At 45.2% G+C, this 17654-nt stretch overlaps 1 protein-coding gene across 1 annotated transcript in view; it reads left to right on the top strand.

Moving 5' to 3' along the window:
* Positions 1-206: 206 nt before the first annotated feature.
* Positions 207-17654, top strand: part of CTSO (cathepsin O) — a 114897-nt gene continuing 97449 nt past the window's right edge. Inside the window, exon 1 of the mRNA XM_085641716.1 lies at positions 207-718. Within this exon, the coding sequence (XP_085497842.1) occupies positions 467-718 (252 nt within the window). The 5' untranslated portion in view covers positions 207-466. The remainder of the gene's footprint in view (positions 719-17654) is intronic.

The following is a 17654-nucleotide window of genomic DNA, read 5'->3' as shown; positions in this document are numbered from 1 at the left end:
TTCAAAAGTTCGCGAAAACGCACACGAAAAGGGCAAAGTGGTTCTAACAGGAGGTAACAACGAACGCATACAAGCAAAAAACATATAATAACAACACTGTGTAGAGCACGCACTACAGGTGCACAAAACACGCCAGTTTCATTTTTCCCGCCCACATACTCATTCCTTTCTGGTCTGTCCATCTAAAGGGAACATAAAACAAAAGCGAAAGTAAACAGAAATCTAGTTCTCGCGGTGTTTCGCGAACCTGGAGGGACATGCAGCTATGCTTGTTAGTGAATGATCGTTTGTTTTGTTCGAAAATGTCGTGTGCTATAACAATAATGCTATGACGCTGGTCCTTTTTCGTTTATAGTAAAATGCAGGATTTGCCAGCCGCTAAGTGTCCGTTAACCACTGTTTACGGCGCACAGGTCTGAATGCAGAAGTTGGAAAGAAGAAAGAAGCTGCTGTTTCTCTCGCCACCATGTTGCCTGCGCTGCTAATGCTATGCGTGCTCCCCACCTTGGCGCCAGCTTTCTTCCCGACTCGTTCTACAACAGGCACGCACGATCGAAGAGGAGAAGCAGTGCGGTACAACAGCACCGGTCGCGGCCATCCTGCGCACGAAGCGACGGATGGGCAGAACAGTGGCATGTTCCTGAATTTCCTCCTTAGACACAACAAGCTTCTCCCCGCTGGCACCCCTGAATACAGACATAGAGAACAGAGCTTCCGGGTATTTGAATACTTGATTTCTTTTTCTTTCATTTAAAAAGAGCCAACGGGTGGTTTGTGTGTGTGTGTGTGTGTATATATTTCCGATTGTGTGTTGTAGAGAGAGTGAGCTGCAATATGAAGAGGAAGGCAACAAACAACATTGTATCTGATTCCCAAGTTTTCTGACATGCAATACCATCCGAGCCACTAGATGTCAGGAATAGACCGCGAACGGAGGGCCACTAGCCATTTCCTACCACATGCACATTGTTTACGTTTGTAAAAGATAGAGTGGGAGTATACAAGTCATCTGCATTCACACCATTTAAGATTGTGTGTGTAAATTGACACAGTTTGAATTAACCGCATATTTATGTACGTTTATGTTCTGCTTTCATGGCAACCAGGCTGTTTCACGGTGCTAGCTCGACGGGAGGAAGTACGAATGTTAATTTTATTACAAGACAGAAGGCTCATTTTATGCAATCTTCTTCCTTGCTGTTTATTGAAGAGCACATTTTTAAAGCACTACGTTTTCCATGATCCTGCCCTCCGGGCTGGAAGTAACAGCATAAAAAAAGCATAATTCCGTTATAAATAGGGGCACTCCAACATGCACGCTTTTGTTGCTGCTTGAGTTAAGTACATGCCAACAGACCCTATTCAGACCGGAAACTCCAGATTTTTCCTAAAACCAAAAACAGCTTCATTGTAGCAGTCACCCGCCTGAAATTGCCTCCTCTTCTATGAAAGTCTACGGGGAATATGCAATTCCCCAGTTTTTCTCTTATTTCAAAATATTAGTGTTCGCTCCTAAAGGATTAGCCCCATGGTATTTAAGACCAAGCACCCCGATTTACAGATCTTGACTTTAGGAAATCCTGATGGCACTTGACACATTTGCATAGTTGTAATGGAGCTGGAACAAAACACAATCATATATCAGTTCAGTTTTTATTCACGTTTATTTGGACCATAGATCCATAAACAAAACACACAATATTTAAAATTACGTCTTAAAAAGTGCATTTCTTTTAAAACATTAAAATACATCTGAAAAACTCATTTACACGCCTTTATAACCTAAGTTACACATAATCTATTTGCTACAGCTCAATAAGGGTATTCAAAAATACTTTCACTTTTTGCATAAACTTCCCCATGGCAACAGCAATATCTAAATTAGTCATTTCGGTTAACAGTGCGACTGCCTGTATCCTAGTTTTTATCTCATATAACTTAAATAATGGTTTTAAGAACCTGCATCGTAATTCTAAAAGCCTGTGCCAATCTAATAATATATGTTAACAGATCACAGTGTGTGTGCAAAGTGCAAGTACATCTTCCCATCTTGTCGATCATGGCGCTTTTTACCATATAATTTGTATAACATGGGTTTACCCCGATTCTTACCCTAAGGACCTCCCTCCGTAATCCACAATCAGGTAGCCTATCAATATAAGGGAAACTTTGATTATCTTCCCAAGCCATAATCATGAAATGTACTGATGGTTTATTCCCAAGATACTTTCGATCCTCTACAATAGATATTTCCCTCCCCAGCGATTTGAGGATCTTTTTTATCAATATTTACCACAGAATCATTAGGGCCCAGGGTAACCTCCATCCTACGGTATAGCTTCTTCATGGTTGCCCTGATCTCTTTTGCCCATCTTAACTCGCTTTTCTCTACTTCATTTTTACACCATTGGGATACTTTTATGTTTCCATCAACCCCTAATCGTTGCCAAAAACGAAGCAGGGCCATACCAGCTAACATACCCCATGAAGTCAGTCCGAATTCCAATCTTACGGCCTGAACCATTGACGATTGAGGGAGCGTAAATACGTTTTTTAAATTTTTACCTTCCTCAAGGTCCCAGGTCATCTTCCCACTTAGATATATCAATTCAGCACCATACAGAAATTGTGGGGGTACCATAGCGGAATAAGCTTTTAACACTGGGCCATCCGACATTTCACCATAGGCTTTGTAAAAAAATTTCAGGCCACTGATAGTTGTTCAGGATCTCAATTTTAATGCATCTAAATGGGTATACCGCTTCATGCTCTTCTCAAACCATATCCCCAGATATCTGTATTCGGAGACTGATTCCACTTTCTCGGTCCCCATCCACCAAGTAAAACCGGATTTTTTTCGACCAAAAGTCAAGGTTTTGGTCTTATCCATATTAATCACCAGTTTTTTCTTCAGACAATAAGCTTTAAAAGAATTCAGTTTCCTTTGCAAGCCCACTTCGGTCTGGTCCATAATTACCAGATCGTCTGCATAGAGTAAGCAGGCAATATGCTTCCCATCTAGTTTCGGGCTAGCCCCAATTGGTTCCCCTAGAATCGAAGGCAGATCTGCCAGGAACAAAGAGAACAACAGGGGAGCCAATACGCATCCCTGCCGTAGCCCATTTCCGATCTCTATTTTACTGGATAAACTACCGTCTATATCTAGAATTATCTGGGCCCAGTTTTTAGTATGCAAGATTTGTATCAGGCGTAACAGTTCATTTGGGATCCCATGACTAGTTAGGTCCTCCCATAGCAGTTTCCGATCCACCAGATCGAAAGCTGCCCGGAAGTCTACAAAGCAACAAAATACATTTCCACGTGTTTCTATTGACTTCCTTGCTATTGACCATAGCGCAAAACAGTGATCAATTGTGGAGTGACCAGCTTTAAACCCCCCCTGTTCCGGCGGGATGATCTGTTTTTCCTCTGCCCAGTCTTGTAATAAATTGAATAATGCTTTTGCAAAGACCTTTTCCCCTACATCTAGGAGATTTATCAATCTGCAATTTTTCGGTAAATTATAATCACCCTTTTTATGTATGGGACTTATAATGGCACCCTTCCAACTTTCTGGAATAATTCCTGTTTCCAGGATTATTTGAAACAGATTTGTAAAAAGGTCAGCCCAACATTCCGGTCTTGTTTTTATTATTACAGCCGGTAAATTATCTGGGCCTGCCGCATCGGTGAGCTTCAAACTGGCTATAATACTTTTCATATTTTCTGAGGAAAAATATTCTTTTATGTCCTCTGACAACGGCGTCCAGTCAATAGCTCTTAGATCTTCTTGCCTTGGCCATTGCCCATAAATTTCTCCCAGGTATCCTACCCAATCATCTTCCGCAACCTTACATATCAGGGAGCCGGTTTTCATACCCACACTTTCTTGGACTAATTTCCAAAACCCTTTAATGTCTTTGGTTTCTATTACCTCCAACATTTAATTTATAGCTTCTTTTTTTCCCCCAAATTACTTTTTTATATTTGATTCTTGCTTGTTGGAGCGACTGATATGCATCCAGCTTAAATTTAGCCCTTAATTTTCTTTCCTTTTGTCTAATTTCAGCCTTTACCATCCTACAATCTTCATCAAACCAGGTCTTCCTCAAGTTTACAGAATTATTCCTACCCATCTCTGACTTTTTTGCCCTAAGCTTCTTCTTTAGGGTTTCCACCAGCCTTCCCAAGGATGATTCATACCAGGTTATCCCAACCTTCACATACATTTTTTTCAATGAAATTTCCTGCTGAATTAACAATAACTTTTTAACATGCTCTTCAGTTATGCATGTTCTCAGCCGTTTTGGATATTCAGCATGTATCTGCAACACTCTTTCTCTATTTCTATTGTTGCTTGATAGTTGGATTTCTGCCCTCAATGGGTAATGATCACTGCCTGACATTTTTACCACCTCAAAATTTTTAATTGTCTCAAAACACCAGGCCTGGCAGAACATATAATCGATTGGGCAGAATTGCTGGCCCCTCACAAAGGTCCGGCTTGATGGTCGATCCAGATGAGATCTCCCATTTGCACAGATCATGCCCAATGAACCCATCAGTTGGGTAAATATCATATCCTGTGCCGAGATCTCACCTTTTTGAAAGATGGCTGCTTCTATATTGTAAGCGTCTAAAAATTCTTTATACCACTCTTCGGGGATCTAATCTGTGATTAAAATCTCCTAGCACCAGTACTAGATCCTTCCAAAACTTTACACAAACTGCCGCTATATCTTCTTTCAAATTTCCCAAATTTACTTTGTAATCATTATCCTTCCCCTTATGTATGTATACATTTATGACACATATTCCTTCGTATCGAGGGTCGGTCTTCTGTAATAGGACCCTACAACCTAATGCCCAATCACATAATAGCTTTAACTTATCGATTTTCCTTGCTATCTGTGAAGAGATCAACGTTATTTGGCCCCCAGATGGTCCCCCCAAATTTCTTTTCTTTGCTGCTTTGCAATGTTGGATAAATCCTTCCATAGTTTGTGATTCTAGCGTATCGTCACACAGCCAAGTCTCTTGTAGACATACCATATCATTACTCCTTATAAATTGAACAAACTCTGTGTTTACACTTATTTTCTTGAGACCATTTATGTTCCATGAAATGGCTGATAGGCTGTGTGACGTCCCAGGTTCCTAATCAATTTCACTCAAAAAACCCCATCAAATGTTGGATTCTTTATGTTCCGCCAATGATGTGGGGTAAGATATGTTTTCAAAACCTTTATTTATCTTGAAGGATTAGTAGGGGTTTTTGTCATCTTTATTCAGATTAGTCCAGTTTACAGAAATATAGAGTAAAAGGTTGATTAGTGACAGCCTAAATCAATAAAGGAATTTGTCACTATCTAGCTAAAGAGTCTAATCTAGAATATGCAGAGAAACCCATGAGGTGTTCCTTTCAGAAAAGAGCAAGATTTCGGCGACTAGAACTTATGATGAAGTCGTTGTGGAACTCAGCCGAGTTTCCCACAGCTGCATTAATAACCGTCAGAATATCAGTGACAGAGGAATGATCGTTGCAGTAGCATTGACCATCGAAGTCAGAATAAAGTCACTTTTAGCATAGCAGTCAATAAAGGGTAAGGGTGAAATAGTGACTCTCCAGTAGCCGAGTCATGCAGGAAGAAGATCTCCAAGTAGAACACGAGGTCAGAATGCTGGCAGAAAGAATCTTTCTTAACTTACTTAGAACACTCATTAATATAAAATCAAACTATAATGTAACAAAATTTAGTAGGTGTCCGATTCACTCATTCAGTGGAAACCACTCATCCGATGGGGTCGTCAGCATCCAATGCTTCTCCTCTCGATTCCCACTGTAACATTCACACCGTTGTAGGAAGGTGGAATCTGACTGCATGGTTGCCCTCACTTTTTTCCTGGTGTTTTGCTGGTTTTTGACTTAGTTTGGCTGGGATCCTGCTATTCAGGACCCGAGCCTATCTGCTTTCTCCCTTAAATTGATTCTCAGTACTTTAGGTACACTCCAGATTGGATTTTGGGGAGGCCTTAGAAGTCCTTAGTATATGGTATACTATGTACCCAGGGCATAGGTACCCCAGAGGCCTACCAGGGGCTGCTGCATGTATTATGTCACCCCTAGGAAGCCTTCCAAAATGACACCACAGGACTGCTACTGTAGCCTGGGTAAGTTGGTGTATGCACCCCTTACTGAGATATAGGTTCACTATATCTCTCCATATCACTGCACATATAAACCTATCAGTCACCCCATGGCAGGCCTTACTAATCCTGAAGGCAGGGTTCTGGGTTTTATGTGAGAGGGTGCCCATGCATGAGCAGAGCCCCTCTGTAGCCCTCAGAACCTTTATTCCGGGGTTGTTTGTGATGCAGCCAAACCATATACTCTTAAGTGCATTATAACCAAACTGTAAATGCTAACTTTGGGATGGCTGCACGGAAACATGCCGTGTTTGGTGTCAAACACCTTGGAATCATACCCCCACACCAGTAACTGGTATGGGAGTATGATCCTACCCTTCTAGAGGGAGAGACATGACAGCACTGGTATACCCGGTACCAGCTAACAGAGCCCTGGCATCACAAAATGGATACTGCCAGCCACAGACACGAGTCTGCCCTCCTGCTGCTGGACGAAACTCCAGCAGGGGAGGCCTGGACAATAGGTTTCCTGTCACAGGGAGGTGTCACCACCTCCCAGACAGGCTTTAGTGGGTTAGGGCTGGGTGGGTGCACTCCAAGAGTGCTTTGAAGTCTGCACTGGGGGCACATTTGGTGTCCCTGTGCATAGTCCAGCTCAAACCGGTTGCAGGGGCTACCAGCCCCTGCTCTGGCGCGAAACTGGACAAAGGAAATGGGTGTAGCCACCCCTCTTTCCTGACCCTCCCATAGGTGGGTCCCCAGAGTATGTCCTACCCATTCCTTGGGTATAAGAAAGGAACCCCTGGCTACAGGACTTTAGATTACACCTGGACAAAACTCTGATACTGAATCCTGGAATTTCGACGACCAACATTGAACTAGATGACTGAGGAATGTCCCTTGGAGTAAAGGAGTTACTCCCCTGCTTGGCAGGCACCCAAGACGCATCTGTCCGGTTTGCATCTCCGAGCTCCCGCCGGACTCCGAAGAACTTTGCAACACAGGAGGTGGGTTTCCGTGGTCTCTAAGGTCGATCTGTGCACTCAGCAATTCTGAGGCCTGTATCCCTTGTGGAAGACCGTGCAACCCGAACCCCTGGGGACCGCGACCATTTGCAGAAGCATCAGCTTACCAGCGACTCCTGCAGCTAACCTTTGGGTTACTTGTAGCCCTGACCCGAGCAGTATTTGCACCAAAGATTGCCCGCCTACACTCCACGAGTGCTCCGTGAGCAGGCCCTTTGTTTTTTCTCTCTAGGTCCCTTCGCGATCCCTAGTCCGTCGACCCTGTGAGGGCAACTTTAACTCTGATTGGGCTTACCTGGTTGCTCCGGATGTGCCCTGACTCTCCATTGCTTGGGGAGTCCCCAGGACCTTGCTGGTCCGCACCAAAGCATCTTTTCTCTTCCTGCGTGGGTTGCTGTTGCCAAGGGTTGTTGGGTCCAATCCCGGCACCGACACCGCAGCACTTGACATCCTTTGTGGGACAGCTCGAATCCAGCTCCTGGTCATTCTCGACGCCTTCTGGTCCTCATGGCTGTAGAGTCAAGCTTCACCTCTTCGCACCTGACACACCCGACATCGGTGGGCATTCGTCTATCTTGCCCCTGGTCACTGGCAAGTGACCCAGACTCTGTCCCCTCTGCTTTCAGGTTCTTCTGATCTTCGATCCAGGCTTGGATCACACTTGACACTCTTCTCCTTCCCGGCAGCAGCACTTTGCAGCAGGTCGCCATTGAAAACGATGACGCGACCCGACACCATTTGACACCTATGCACCCGGCTTCCCTGGGTGAGGTAACACGAGTACTACAGTACTCCCATGGGTGCTGGCCCTAGAACCCCCCCAAGGCTAAAGGGGTTTGCTCAAAGTGCTCTCCTAAGTGTCCTTAAACTTAAAAATTCCAACCGCGACTTTGGCCATAGAAGGTAACGGAGATCGTGTCTGTGTTCTCACACTGCACACGTCCCCGGTGGGTCCCCTGTGTCACTACCTTGGGTGGTTCCTTGGGCTCCCAGCAATTCTTCAGGCTCTAGGCCTTATGTCTAGTCAAGTTGTGGTTCTTCTACCACTTTCTTAATATATAGTTTGGTCCGCCCCCTAGGCCCATTGTATATTGTGCTATTTACTGTCGTTTTAGAACTGTATTATTGTGTGCCTTGCTCTCTAACTTGATAAAGAGGTTAGTAGAGAGTGTTTAAAAATACATACATATATTTTATATATATATATACCTTGTGTGGTTCACCTTTCATTTAGTAATTCAAGAGGTTATAATCTGGTAAACCAAGCTGCTTTACACTCCTGCAAGACTTAGCCTGAAGGCTGCTCTCTAGGGATAGCTTTCAATAAAGGTTGTCTTTAAACCTATCATCAATAAGGGTTGTTTGGACTGGTGCAAGGTGCCCACTATAACTAGTGGACAGCATATGCCAGGCCAGCTTCTCACAAGCGGTATATAGTAAAACACTGTTGCCACTACTAGTAACATTGAGGAAAGTTCTCTTGAGAAACTTCTAACCTAAGCTAAAAGCTGTGTTTAGTGTCTGTTGTAAATACCAATCAGGGCTCGACAAATCCACTCGACCGCTCGCATTTGCGAGGTAAATTTAATGAGGTGGAGCTATTTTTAGGTCCTACTCGCCCTTTCTGGCGAGTAGGAAAACATACCAACTTTTGTCCTCTGTCTTTGAAAATGAAGCAAATGTGACAAGATAACAAGATTTAAAGGCCTTTTTATTGCTCACAAAGCAAATGAGCAATAACGATGCCTTTAAATCTTGTTATCTTGTCACATTTGCTCCGCTTTCAGAGACGGAGGTCAAGTAGGTTACTGTTGGGTCGAGGAGAGTTTTCAAGGTACTAGACCTGCAGGACTAGTACCATTTTTCAGATTTTTCGAGCCCTGCCAATGCTAGTCAGATGCTATGAAACAAATATATCAATGACAGTGTAGTTGAGCATACATAAAGTATATCTAAATTATTGTTTGTTCTAACAGTCTATTCATTATGAATTCACAGCAAGGTTCATTGTTATATGAATGATCTAGTATGTTGTGACGAAGCTAAGGAAACATAAGCTTAAAGTCAGCACATTCTTTAGCAGGATGGTGGTGCTAGGCAAAATGTCCTAAATAAACACCTACTTAGGTATGCATGAGTCGGAAGGAAAGGTTTGGGCCTAAATAAAGGGGCTCATTCTTAGTCATCTAGGGAGTGCTGCTAGCTGCTTCTCAGGTCTTGACGATAATTCCTTATTCAAAGTCCTCTAGACAGTGCTGCTAGCTGCTTCTCTGTCCTGTCAGAAAATCCTAATAAAAGTCCTCTAGGCAGTACTGCAGCTGTCTCTGGTCACAGTAGTAATTCCTCATTCTTAGTCCGCTAGACAGTGCTTCTAGCTGCTTCTCTGGTCCCAGTAGTTTTCCTATTTTTTAGTCCTCTAGACAGTGATGCAGCTGCTTTTATGGTTCCAGTGGTAACTCTTCATTCTCAGACCTCTAGGCAGTGCTGCTAGACGCTTCTCTAGTCCCATTGGTAATTCCTCATTCTATGTCCTCTAGGCAGTGCAGCAGCTGTTTCTCTGGTCACATGGTGATTCCTCATTGTAAGTCCTCTAGTCAGCATTGCTAGGTTCGTCTTTGTTCCCGATAGTAATTCCTCATTTTTAGTCCTCTAGATAGTGCTGCAGCTGCTTTTTTGGATCCAGTGGTTATTCCTGATTCAAAGTCCTCTAGGCTGTGCTTCTAGCAGCTTCTCTGGTCCCGTCGGTAATTCCTCATTGTATGTCCTCTAGACAGTGCTGTAGCTGCTTCTCTGGTCCTGTTGGTATTTCCTCGTTCTTAGTCCTCTAGGCATTGCTGCTATCTCCTTCTCTGGTCCCGTCGATAACTCCTCCATTTTAAGTCCTCTAGGCAGTGCTGCTAGCTGCGTCTCTGGTCCCAGTGTTAATTCCCAATTCTTAAAAAAAAAAAAAATCCCCATTTTTTTATTTTTATGTTCTTCTTATTAAATAACAGAGCAGTTTGTTTACGGCAAGTCGTTTACAGTCAAACATGTAAAATTAATACGGCGATACAACTAGACATCATGGTTTAACCTTCACGATCATTCATCTCCCCTTGGGTCAGTTACTCGTGGCATCCCCCTCCCGCATGTGGAGGCTGGAGGGGAGCATATATTCCCCCTGTATGTGTTCCAATTTCCCCATATTTGCTCCTACTTTTAAGGACAACTCCTCCTATCATATGTTACTTTATTGGCCATCATGCACCAATCCATGTCTTTCTTCCATTCTGCAAATGTTGGTGCTGTCAATGCTCCCCACCTCTTAGCTACGTTTCGTTTGGTGATAATTTCTCCCAAGGTAACCCAGATCTGGTCTTTACGTGTCACGTCTGTCATCCCATATGTTAAGAAGGCACCATTTAGGTGATGGTTGTATCTCTACCTTGCACACCTGCTGCAGGCATTGTACTATATTTCCCCACTAGAGAGTTATCTCTGGGCAGTCCCATTATATATGATAGAAGGATCCCTCTTGTCCACATCCCCTACGGCACTTAGAATCCAGTGCTTTCCCTATTTTTACTGAAGTGTTACAGGACAAGTATGACCTATGAAGTATTCTGAGTTGTACTAGCTTGAGTTTTGACGATATATGGCGGAGTTTTTGGGAGATGCCATGGCTTCCTGCCAATCATCTCCGTCTAATAGTCCCAGGTCTGTGTGCCAGCTATCCCGGAGTCGTACTAGAGGGTCAGGAGAATTTATTAGTTTTTTGATCTTTCAGGGATTTGCTTTGCAGTTCATGTGGTCTGTTAATAATCTGTTCTTTAGGGGGGTCAGCTCTGCGAGGTCACTTCCGTGCGGTATAACATTATGCAAGGCGTGCCTGATTTGCAAGGAACGGAAAGTCTCCGAGAGTGCTAGGCCGTGCTCCTGCTGCAAGTCTCTGAATGGGATAACTCCTCTTCCTATCCATACATCCCCCACTGAAGAGATCACTATCTGATCTCATCTACTGAAACCTGGACAGTTGGGTAGAATCCCAGGTTTTCCTGTGTCCCATAGTTGCGTGGACTGCATTATTTTACCCTGCCATCCCAGGTTTCTATGTATCTTGTGCCAAAGTGTAGCCATGTGAGCTGTGGGGCCAGTTATATTGTGGTGTTTGGGGTCAGTATATAGTCCCCGAATATATCCCCCGGGTCCCAGGATGTATCTGTCCATGTGGTATGTCGGTTCATCCTGTGGGCAATGTACCCATTGGTTGATGACTGCCAGTTGTGCCGCGCAATAGTAGACTTGAACGCTAGGTAGCGCAATCCCGCCATCATACCATCCTCTCACTAGCTTCTGCAAGGCTATTCTTGAGGTCTACTCATCACAGAGCAGGGTCTCTGACCTCCCTATCTATTGCTTTAAAATAGGATTCATGTACTGAGTATGGGGTGTTTTGTAGCGCATAGAGGAATCGCAGAAGCGCCATCATTTGGAAAAGAGCTGGTCACCGGAGTAGGGAGAGCGCCGAAGATCTCCAGTGTTTCGCATCTCTCTGGAGACATTGCAGGGGTGCTAAGAGGTTGTGGGTGTGGAAAATGTCTGGATCTGTAGTTGCATAGATCCTTAGATAACAAATGCCCTCTATTTCAATTGCCGCTTTGCAGCCCACTGGTAAAGTTGGGATTAAAAATCCTACTGATGCAGGAACGAGGTGACGCCACATAAGGAAGTATGTTGTCCATCGGAGACCACGGATCAGCGGATCTCCTATAACCCATGTTGCGAGTGGTTCAAAGACTAACGCAAAAATTAGTGGAGATAGTGGGCAGCCTTGTTGCGTAGCTTGCCGAAGAGAGAATGTGTGCGACGTATGACCATTAACCACTACTTGTGCCAGCGGGTCTGAGTATAATAAATGGAGCAATGCCAAGAATTGTGGTCCAATACCTAGTCTCTCCAAAACAGCACATAGATATGGCCACTCTACTGGATCACATGTTTTATGAGCGTCTAGTGATAGTATTGCTGCATCCTTCCTTAGCGTGTCTACTCTGCCCAGTACCCCAGTCAGTCAACGTAAGTTCAGTGTGGTGCTCTGCTCTGGCATAAAGCCGGCTTGGTCTGGGTGGACTAGTGTTAAGATTACCTGGATTAGTCGGGAGGCCAGGAACTTAGCCAGTATCTTGGTCTCAGCAGTGAACAAAGAGATAGACGGTGATGGATCAACCCCAGATCTGTTGACTGGGTGTGAGTGTTTGATTGGTTCTGATGCTCCGTCCTCATCACCCCCTTTTGTACCGCTTTGTTTGCCATAAGTTGTCAGGGTATGCTCCGACGTGAGTCCCTTGCTCACTTTGCCACTGGATTCAAGCAAGACTGGCTGAAGACTGCTGAAATGCCAGATACCGGTCCTAGGAAGCTTGTTTCCGGTCCAGGGAAGGTATGGCTTGGCAGTTCGGGCTGGACTGTTCCCATGAGGCAAAGGGTTAGACTGATTTGCATATGGCCATTTCTGAACTGGGGTGGCAGAGTAGGCTAAAGAACGGTGATAGATCAAACCCAGATCTGTTGACTGGGTGTGAGTGTTTGATTGGTTATGATTAGGGCTCCCGGTTTTCCGTATTTACGGATTTATACATATAAATACAGACGGAAATCGATATTTCCTTTGTCTGTATTTATATTTATAAACGGTAAAATACGAGTAAATGTTGCTGCGCTAGTCTCCCGCCTCCCGATTCCTGCAAGCAAAAACCCGATGCCTCTGGGTTTCAGCTGACAGGGCAGTATTGTGTAACGTGCTAATTCTTCCAGCAATAGTCAGAGTGGCGATGCAGGGGCTCTAGAAGGGGTGAACAACCAACAAAGCCCCATTAACAAGCGAATGGTCTTTTAAAGACCTGTGAAGTGCTCGGAGGCGGCTGTGTGTAAGCTGTTTCAGCCCGGGCTGCCACAAACGTGGGGGCGGGGGGGGGGGGAGGTACGCACTGCCAGCTTTGTAGCTACTCCTGCTCCTATAATCTTACTCCTTTATGTCGCCCTGCTGTGAACAAGTGCCTTGCTCCTTCCTCTCGCTCACTGAGGTGGACTTCCCACCGGGGAGCACGGCCTGTAGCTAAAGGTTTAATATGCTATTGTTCACGGCGATTGTACCATTAACTGGTGTCCCCAGTGCTGAAAGGAATCGGACAAAAATCATCTTTCCAGTCTTTCAGTAGCTAGGATCAAGGGTGACCCTTGAGCTATGAGCGCTCGCTCAGTGCCAGATATTCAGGAGGTCCAAATGGAATACAATTTACATTAATTTAATCCAAATGGGAATCACTTTGTAAAATCAGTACTTTAGTAGAACAGTAAAACTGAATTTAGCAGCAGATGAGGTTTTTTTGCAGTGATGGGCCATCTTCTATCCGCTTTTCGAGCTGAGCCTTGTAGTTTTGCCTTTTCGATTGTAATAACAATAATAAGTTGCTTTTTATATTTCACTTCATACCATACTCGTGTTGTTTCCAAGGACTGTAAATAGTAGATGTTTGGTTTCAAATGCAATGCAACTCAATCTGCAAACTTCTGAGATTTGGAAGAGTCAGTTCGGCGTGCTGAGGTTGAAACTTGTGATATTAAGATAACAGCAGATGTTAGCAGTAACTCACAGATCCATCTTGCTGGCTTATAAACATGGGCCTATCATTTCTAGCATGCAGAGAGCTTGTCGCTGAAATGGAGGGGGTGAGGAACGGCGGTCGGTGACCCTCGTGTCTTCACACTAAGCCTACGTCTCCAGCCTGCACACTGTTTCTGCAGGGCTCAAGAGGGGAGGGTGTGGGCCCGTGGGGGCACTCCAGATCCTCGCTGCTCACGGCTCTGGGTCTGCCGGCGCCCCATCCGGCCGGCACAGGTACATATATACGTGTTTTTTGCGAGAGCGCGTCAGGGCGGAGATGAGCGGAGCCGGGGAATCCAATTTGCTGCCTTCATGGCCCCCTGTTTCAATGCTGCTCGCCAGCAGTGTCTTTCCACATGAAGTGAAGTGCAGCCGATCTGACAGATCCCCTTCGCTTTCGTCCTCGCGTGTTATCTGTTGCCTTTTCTAGCATAAAGAGTTGGCTGCGGCGCATTTTGACATAAAAGCCAAGGCTCGCAGGCTCCCAATTTCTTCTGACATGTGAAATTACTTGCAAAACCATAGCCCCGCCATAGTCAATGTCAAGGCTTTGCGTGTAACCCTATTAGAGGGAATGAAAAGCAAACTCCTGCGGGTGAACACATATCTCCCACTTTGCTCCTCTGAAATGTTGGCATCCACTCTTGTGTTACTTTTCACAATGTATAATTTTGAGCCAATTCATGCCTCTGTTCTCAGAGCCCGTACGCAGAGCATGGTGAATGAAGTCACACTGAGTGTGAACGATGCCTTTATCTGTTCAGTCGAATGCTTTAAGTAACCTGGAAACACTGGGCTACCAGACTTGCCTCTTTCTAGCATTTTAAACATTACAGTAAATTCTTGGGATGTGTGTCTGTAACACAACACCCATCTTGTTAATTTCTAAAATGAACTTCATTGGAATCCAATTCCTTCAGCAGCCTTTTCCTGCTGGTGCAGTTTTGAAATAATCACCAGCTGCCTATAACTAGTAAAATAAACCTCTTAGTTGGACTTATCTGTCCTAAGGTACCATCTGGACCCCCTCTTCTCCAACATGGGGATCAAGAGGCTTCTCTTCTCCAATCACTGTACCTATGTTACCTTGGGTATTTCCCCAAACTCCCAAGATGAACAACAGACCAGATTGGACTGAGGGACTAAGGAAGGCAGTCTCAGAAACCGCTGTCATCATGTTTCCTCTGGTCTTCCCCTATGAGGTATCCCTTTGCAGAGCCTCATTAAAGAAAACTGCAGGAGCACTGTGGCGATGTGAACTGTATAGTCCATGGAAACAATACAAAGTAAAATGCCTTTTGATATTTGTTTTTGCCTTGGCCAGCTCCTTAGTTCCCTACTATAGCCTGAGAGCCCACGAAGCAGCCTCTACCGGCCATTAAAGGCCAGCTCCCATTAACAAGGGAGCAGGCCTTTAATGGCCGGTAGAGCCCGCTAACGAAAGCTCTAAGGCTATTAGAACATTCTGCCCCTAGAGGGCAGAATGTTCTAATTTGTAAAACAAAGGCCTCAAAGAGCCCAAGTGGATTGGAATTCCCTCAGGATCCGTGAGGCCTTTTGTTCACAGCAACAGCTGTGAACAGATATTGGAATGTTGGAGCTCCGGGCTTCTACCAGCCATAGAAGCCTGGAGCACTTCATTGACAAACCAGAAGGAGCCTCAATGCCCTCAAAGTCTCTTGAAATGCACATGTGCTTGTACTACAATGGCAAAGTTTTCAGCTGAATGTATTGTGTTGCCCAATAACAACCGGGCGCAGGTGTGCCTTGTCAATGAGGAAAAATACTAGCTGTAGCGTCGCCTTTTGCTTGCGGAAAAAATAAATATGGATATATACAGAAAAAAAGCCCAAAAAATAAATATGGATAAATACAGACGGAAATGGCAAAAAAATAAATACCATAAAACCGGGAGCCCTATTTATGATGCTCCGTCCATCACCACCCCCTTTTGTACCGCTTTGTTCGCCATAAGTTGGCAAGGTATGCTCAGACGTGAGTTCCTTGCTCACTTTGCCACTGGATTCCAGCAAGCCTGGCTGAAGATGGCTGAAATGCCAGAAACCGGTCCTAGGAAGCTTGTTTCCGGCCCAGGGAAGGCATGGCTTGGCAGTTCGGGCTGGACTGTTCCCATGAGGCACAGGGTCAGACTGATTTGCATATGGCCATGTCTGAACCTGGGTGGCAGAGTGGGCTAAAGAACGGTGATGGATCAAACCCAGATCTGTTGACTGGGTGTGAGTGTTTGATTGGTTCTGATGCTCCGTCCATCACCACCCCCTTTTGTACCGCTTTGTTCGCCATAAGTTGGCAGGGTATGCTCAGACGTGAGTCCCATGCTCACTTTGCCACTGGATTCAAGCAAGCCTGGCTGAAGACGGCTGAAATGCCAGAAACCGGTCCTAGGAAGCTTGTTTCCGGTCCAGGGAAGGCATGGCTTTGCAGTTCGGGCTGGACTGTTCCCATGAGGCACAGGGTTAGACTGATTTGCATATGGCCATGTCTGAACTGAGGTGGCAGAGTGGGCTAAAGAACGGTGATGGATCAAACCCAGATCTGTTGACTGGGTGTGAGTGTTTGATTGGTTCTGATGCTCTGGCCGTCACCACCCCCTTTTGTACCGCTTGTTGTGCCTAAGGCTGCCCACAAATTGGCAGTGAAGCCATTGGAATTATTTCAGAGATGCCTTTTTGGCGCTACTCAGTTACAATTGCATTTAGGGCTGTTATTGCGCTTTGTGAAAGTTGGTCTAAAAGTCCATGTTTTGTGTAGCAGCATACTTTACGTTCCTCGATACGACAATTTGATCACACCACTGCTGTCCCCTTATCACTTTGCAGCCCCTCTTAGCACAGCCCTGCCACTAGACCTGCAGTCCATGTGCACGAAGCAGCTCTTATGAATGGCAATTAACCTTGCCTTTGCAACACTCTATAAGTCACCCTGCCCTGACACTACCAGCACTATGTGTGTCCCAGAACACCCTGCATTGCCCCTCCAGCCCGTTTGAGTCACACCCCCTGCAGGCCCTCTGTGTTCCCACCCCTACAGCCATTGTGTGACATTGTCCTTCCCTCCTGCTCGGCAAACTATGTTCCACTATCCACACTACAGTCACTCTGCATGTCACCCACTTGTCCTGATGCTGCTCTATATGTCTCTCACCCTCCCCTTCAGCACTTTCTGTTTTGCCTGCCTGCACCTCCATTCTTTCTTTGCACCTCTACCACTTTGCAATGCCTCTTTGTGACCTACTTCCTGTGTGTTGCCCTTCCTCAACTTTACTATCCAACAATGTGCATCCCTTTCGTCCACAACCCCCTGGAGTGGTCCCACTACATCGCTTAATACTTATAAGGTCCCAAAGCGAGACCAATTGCATTGCAAATACTTTTTATATGTATGCCTGTCCTGACATTGGTGGTAATATGTTGTTCCTTCAGTCCATCAAGGCCTGGTACAAGTGTTGACAGATAACACCACTGACATGTGGTACTGCAACAAACAGGGTGGGGTCACGGACCCTTTGCCAGGAGGCCTTGCACTGCTGGATATGGATGGACCACTAAAGGATCTTCCTGGAGGTGAACCACCTAGCAGGAACATTGAAAGCCCAGGCAAATTAACTTATCCATCAGAACCTGGTGGACAACATGTGGCAGTTACACCCGGAGGTGGCATAAGGTCTCTTCCACAAAGGTGGAAAACCATGACTCAATCTGTTTGCCACGCTGAGAACACGCAATGTCAGGAATTCTGCTCATTGGGGTTCCAAGCCATCTCTCGCTTGGGGATGCATTCTGCCATAAGTGGAACTCAGGACTCCTGTATACCTTTCC

The sequence above is a fragment of the Triturus cristatus genome, chromosome 2_2 (assembly GCF_964204655.1).
Source record: "Triturus cristatus chromosome 2_2, aTriCri1.1, whole genome shotgun sequence".
In the NCBI taxonomy this organism is placed as follows: Eukaryota; Metazoa; Chordata; class Amphibia; order Caudata; family Salamandridae; genus Triturus; species Triturus cristatus.
This window is presented reverse-complemented; position numbering and strand designations above follow the sequence as displayed.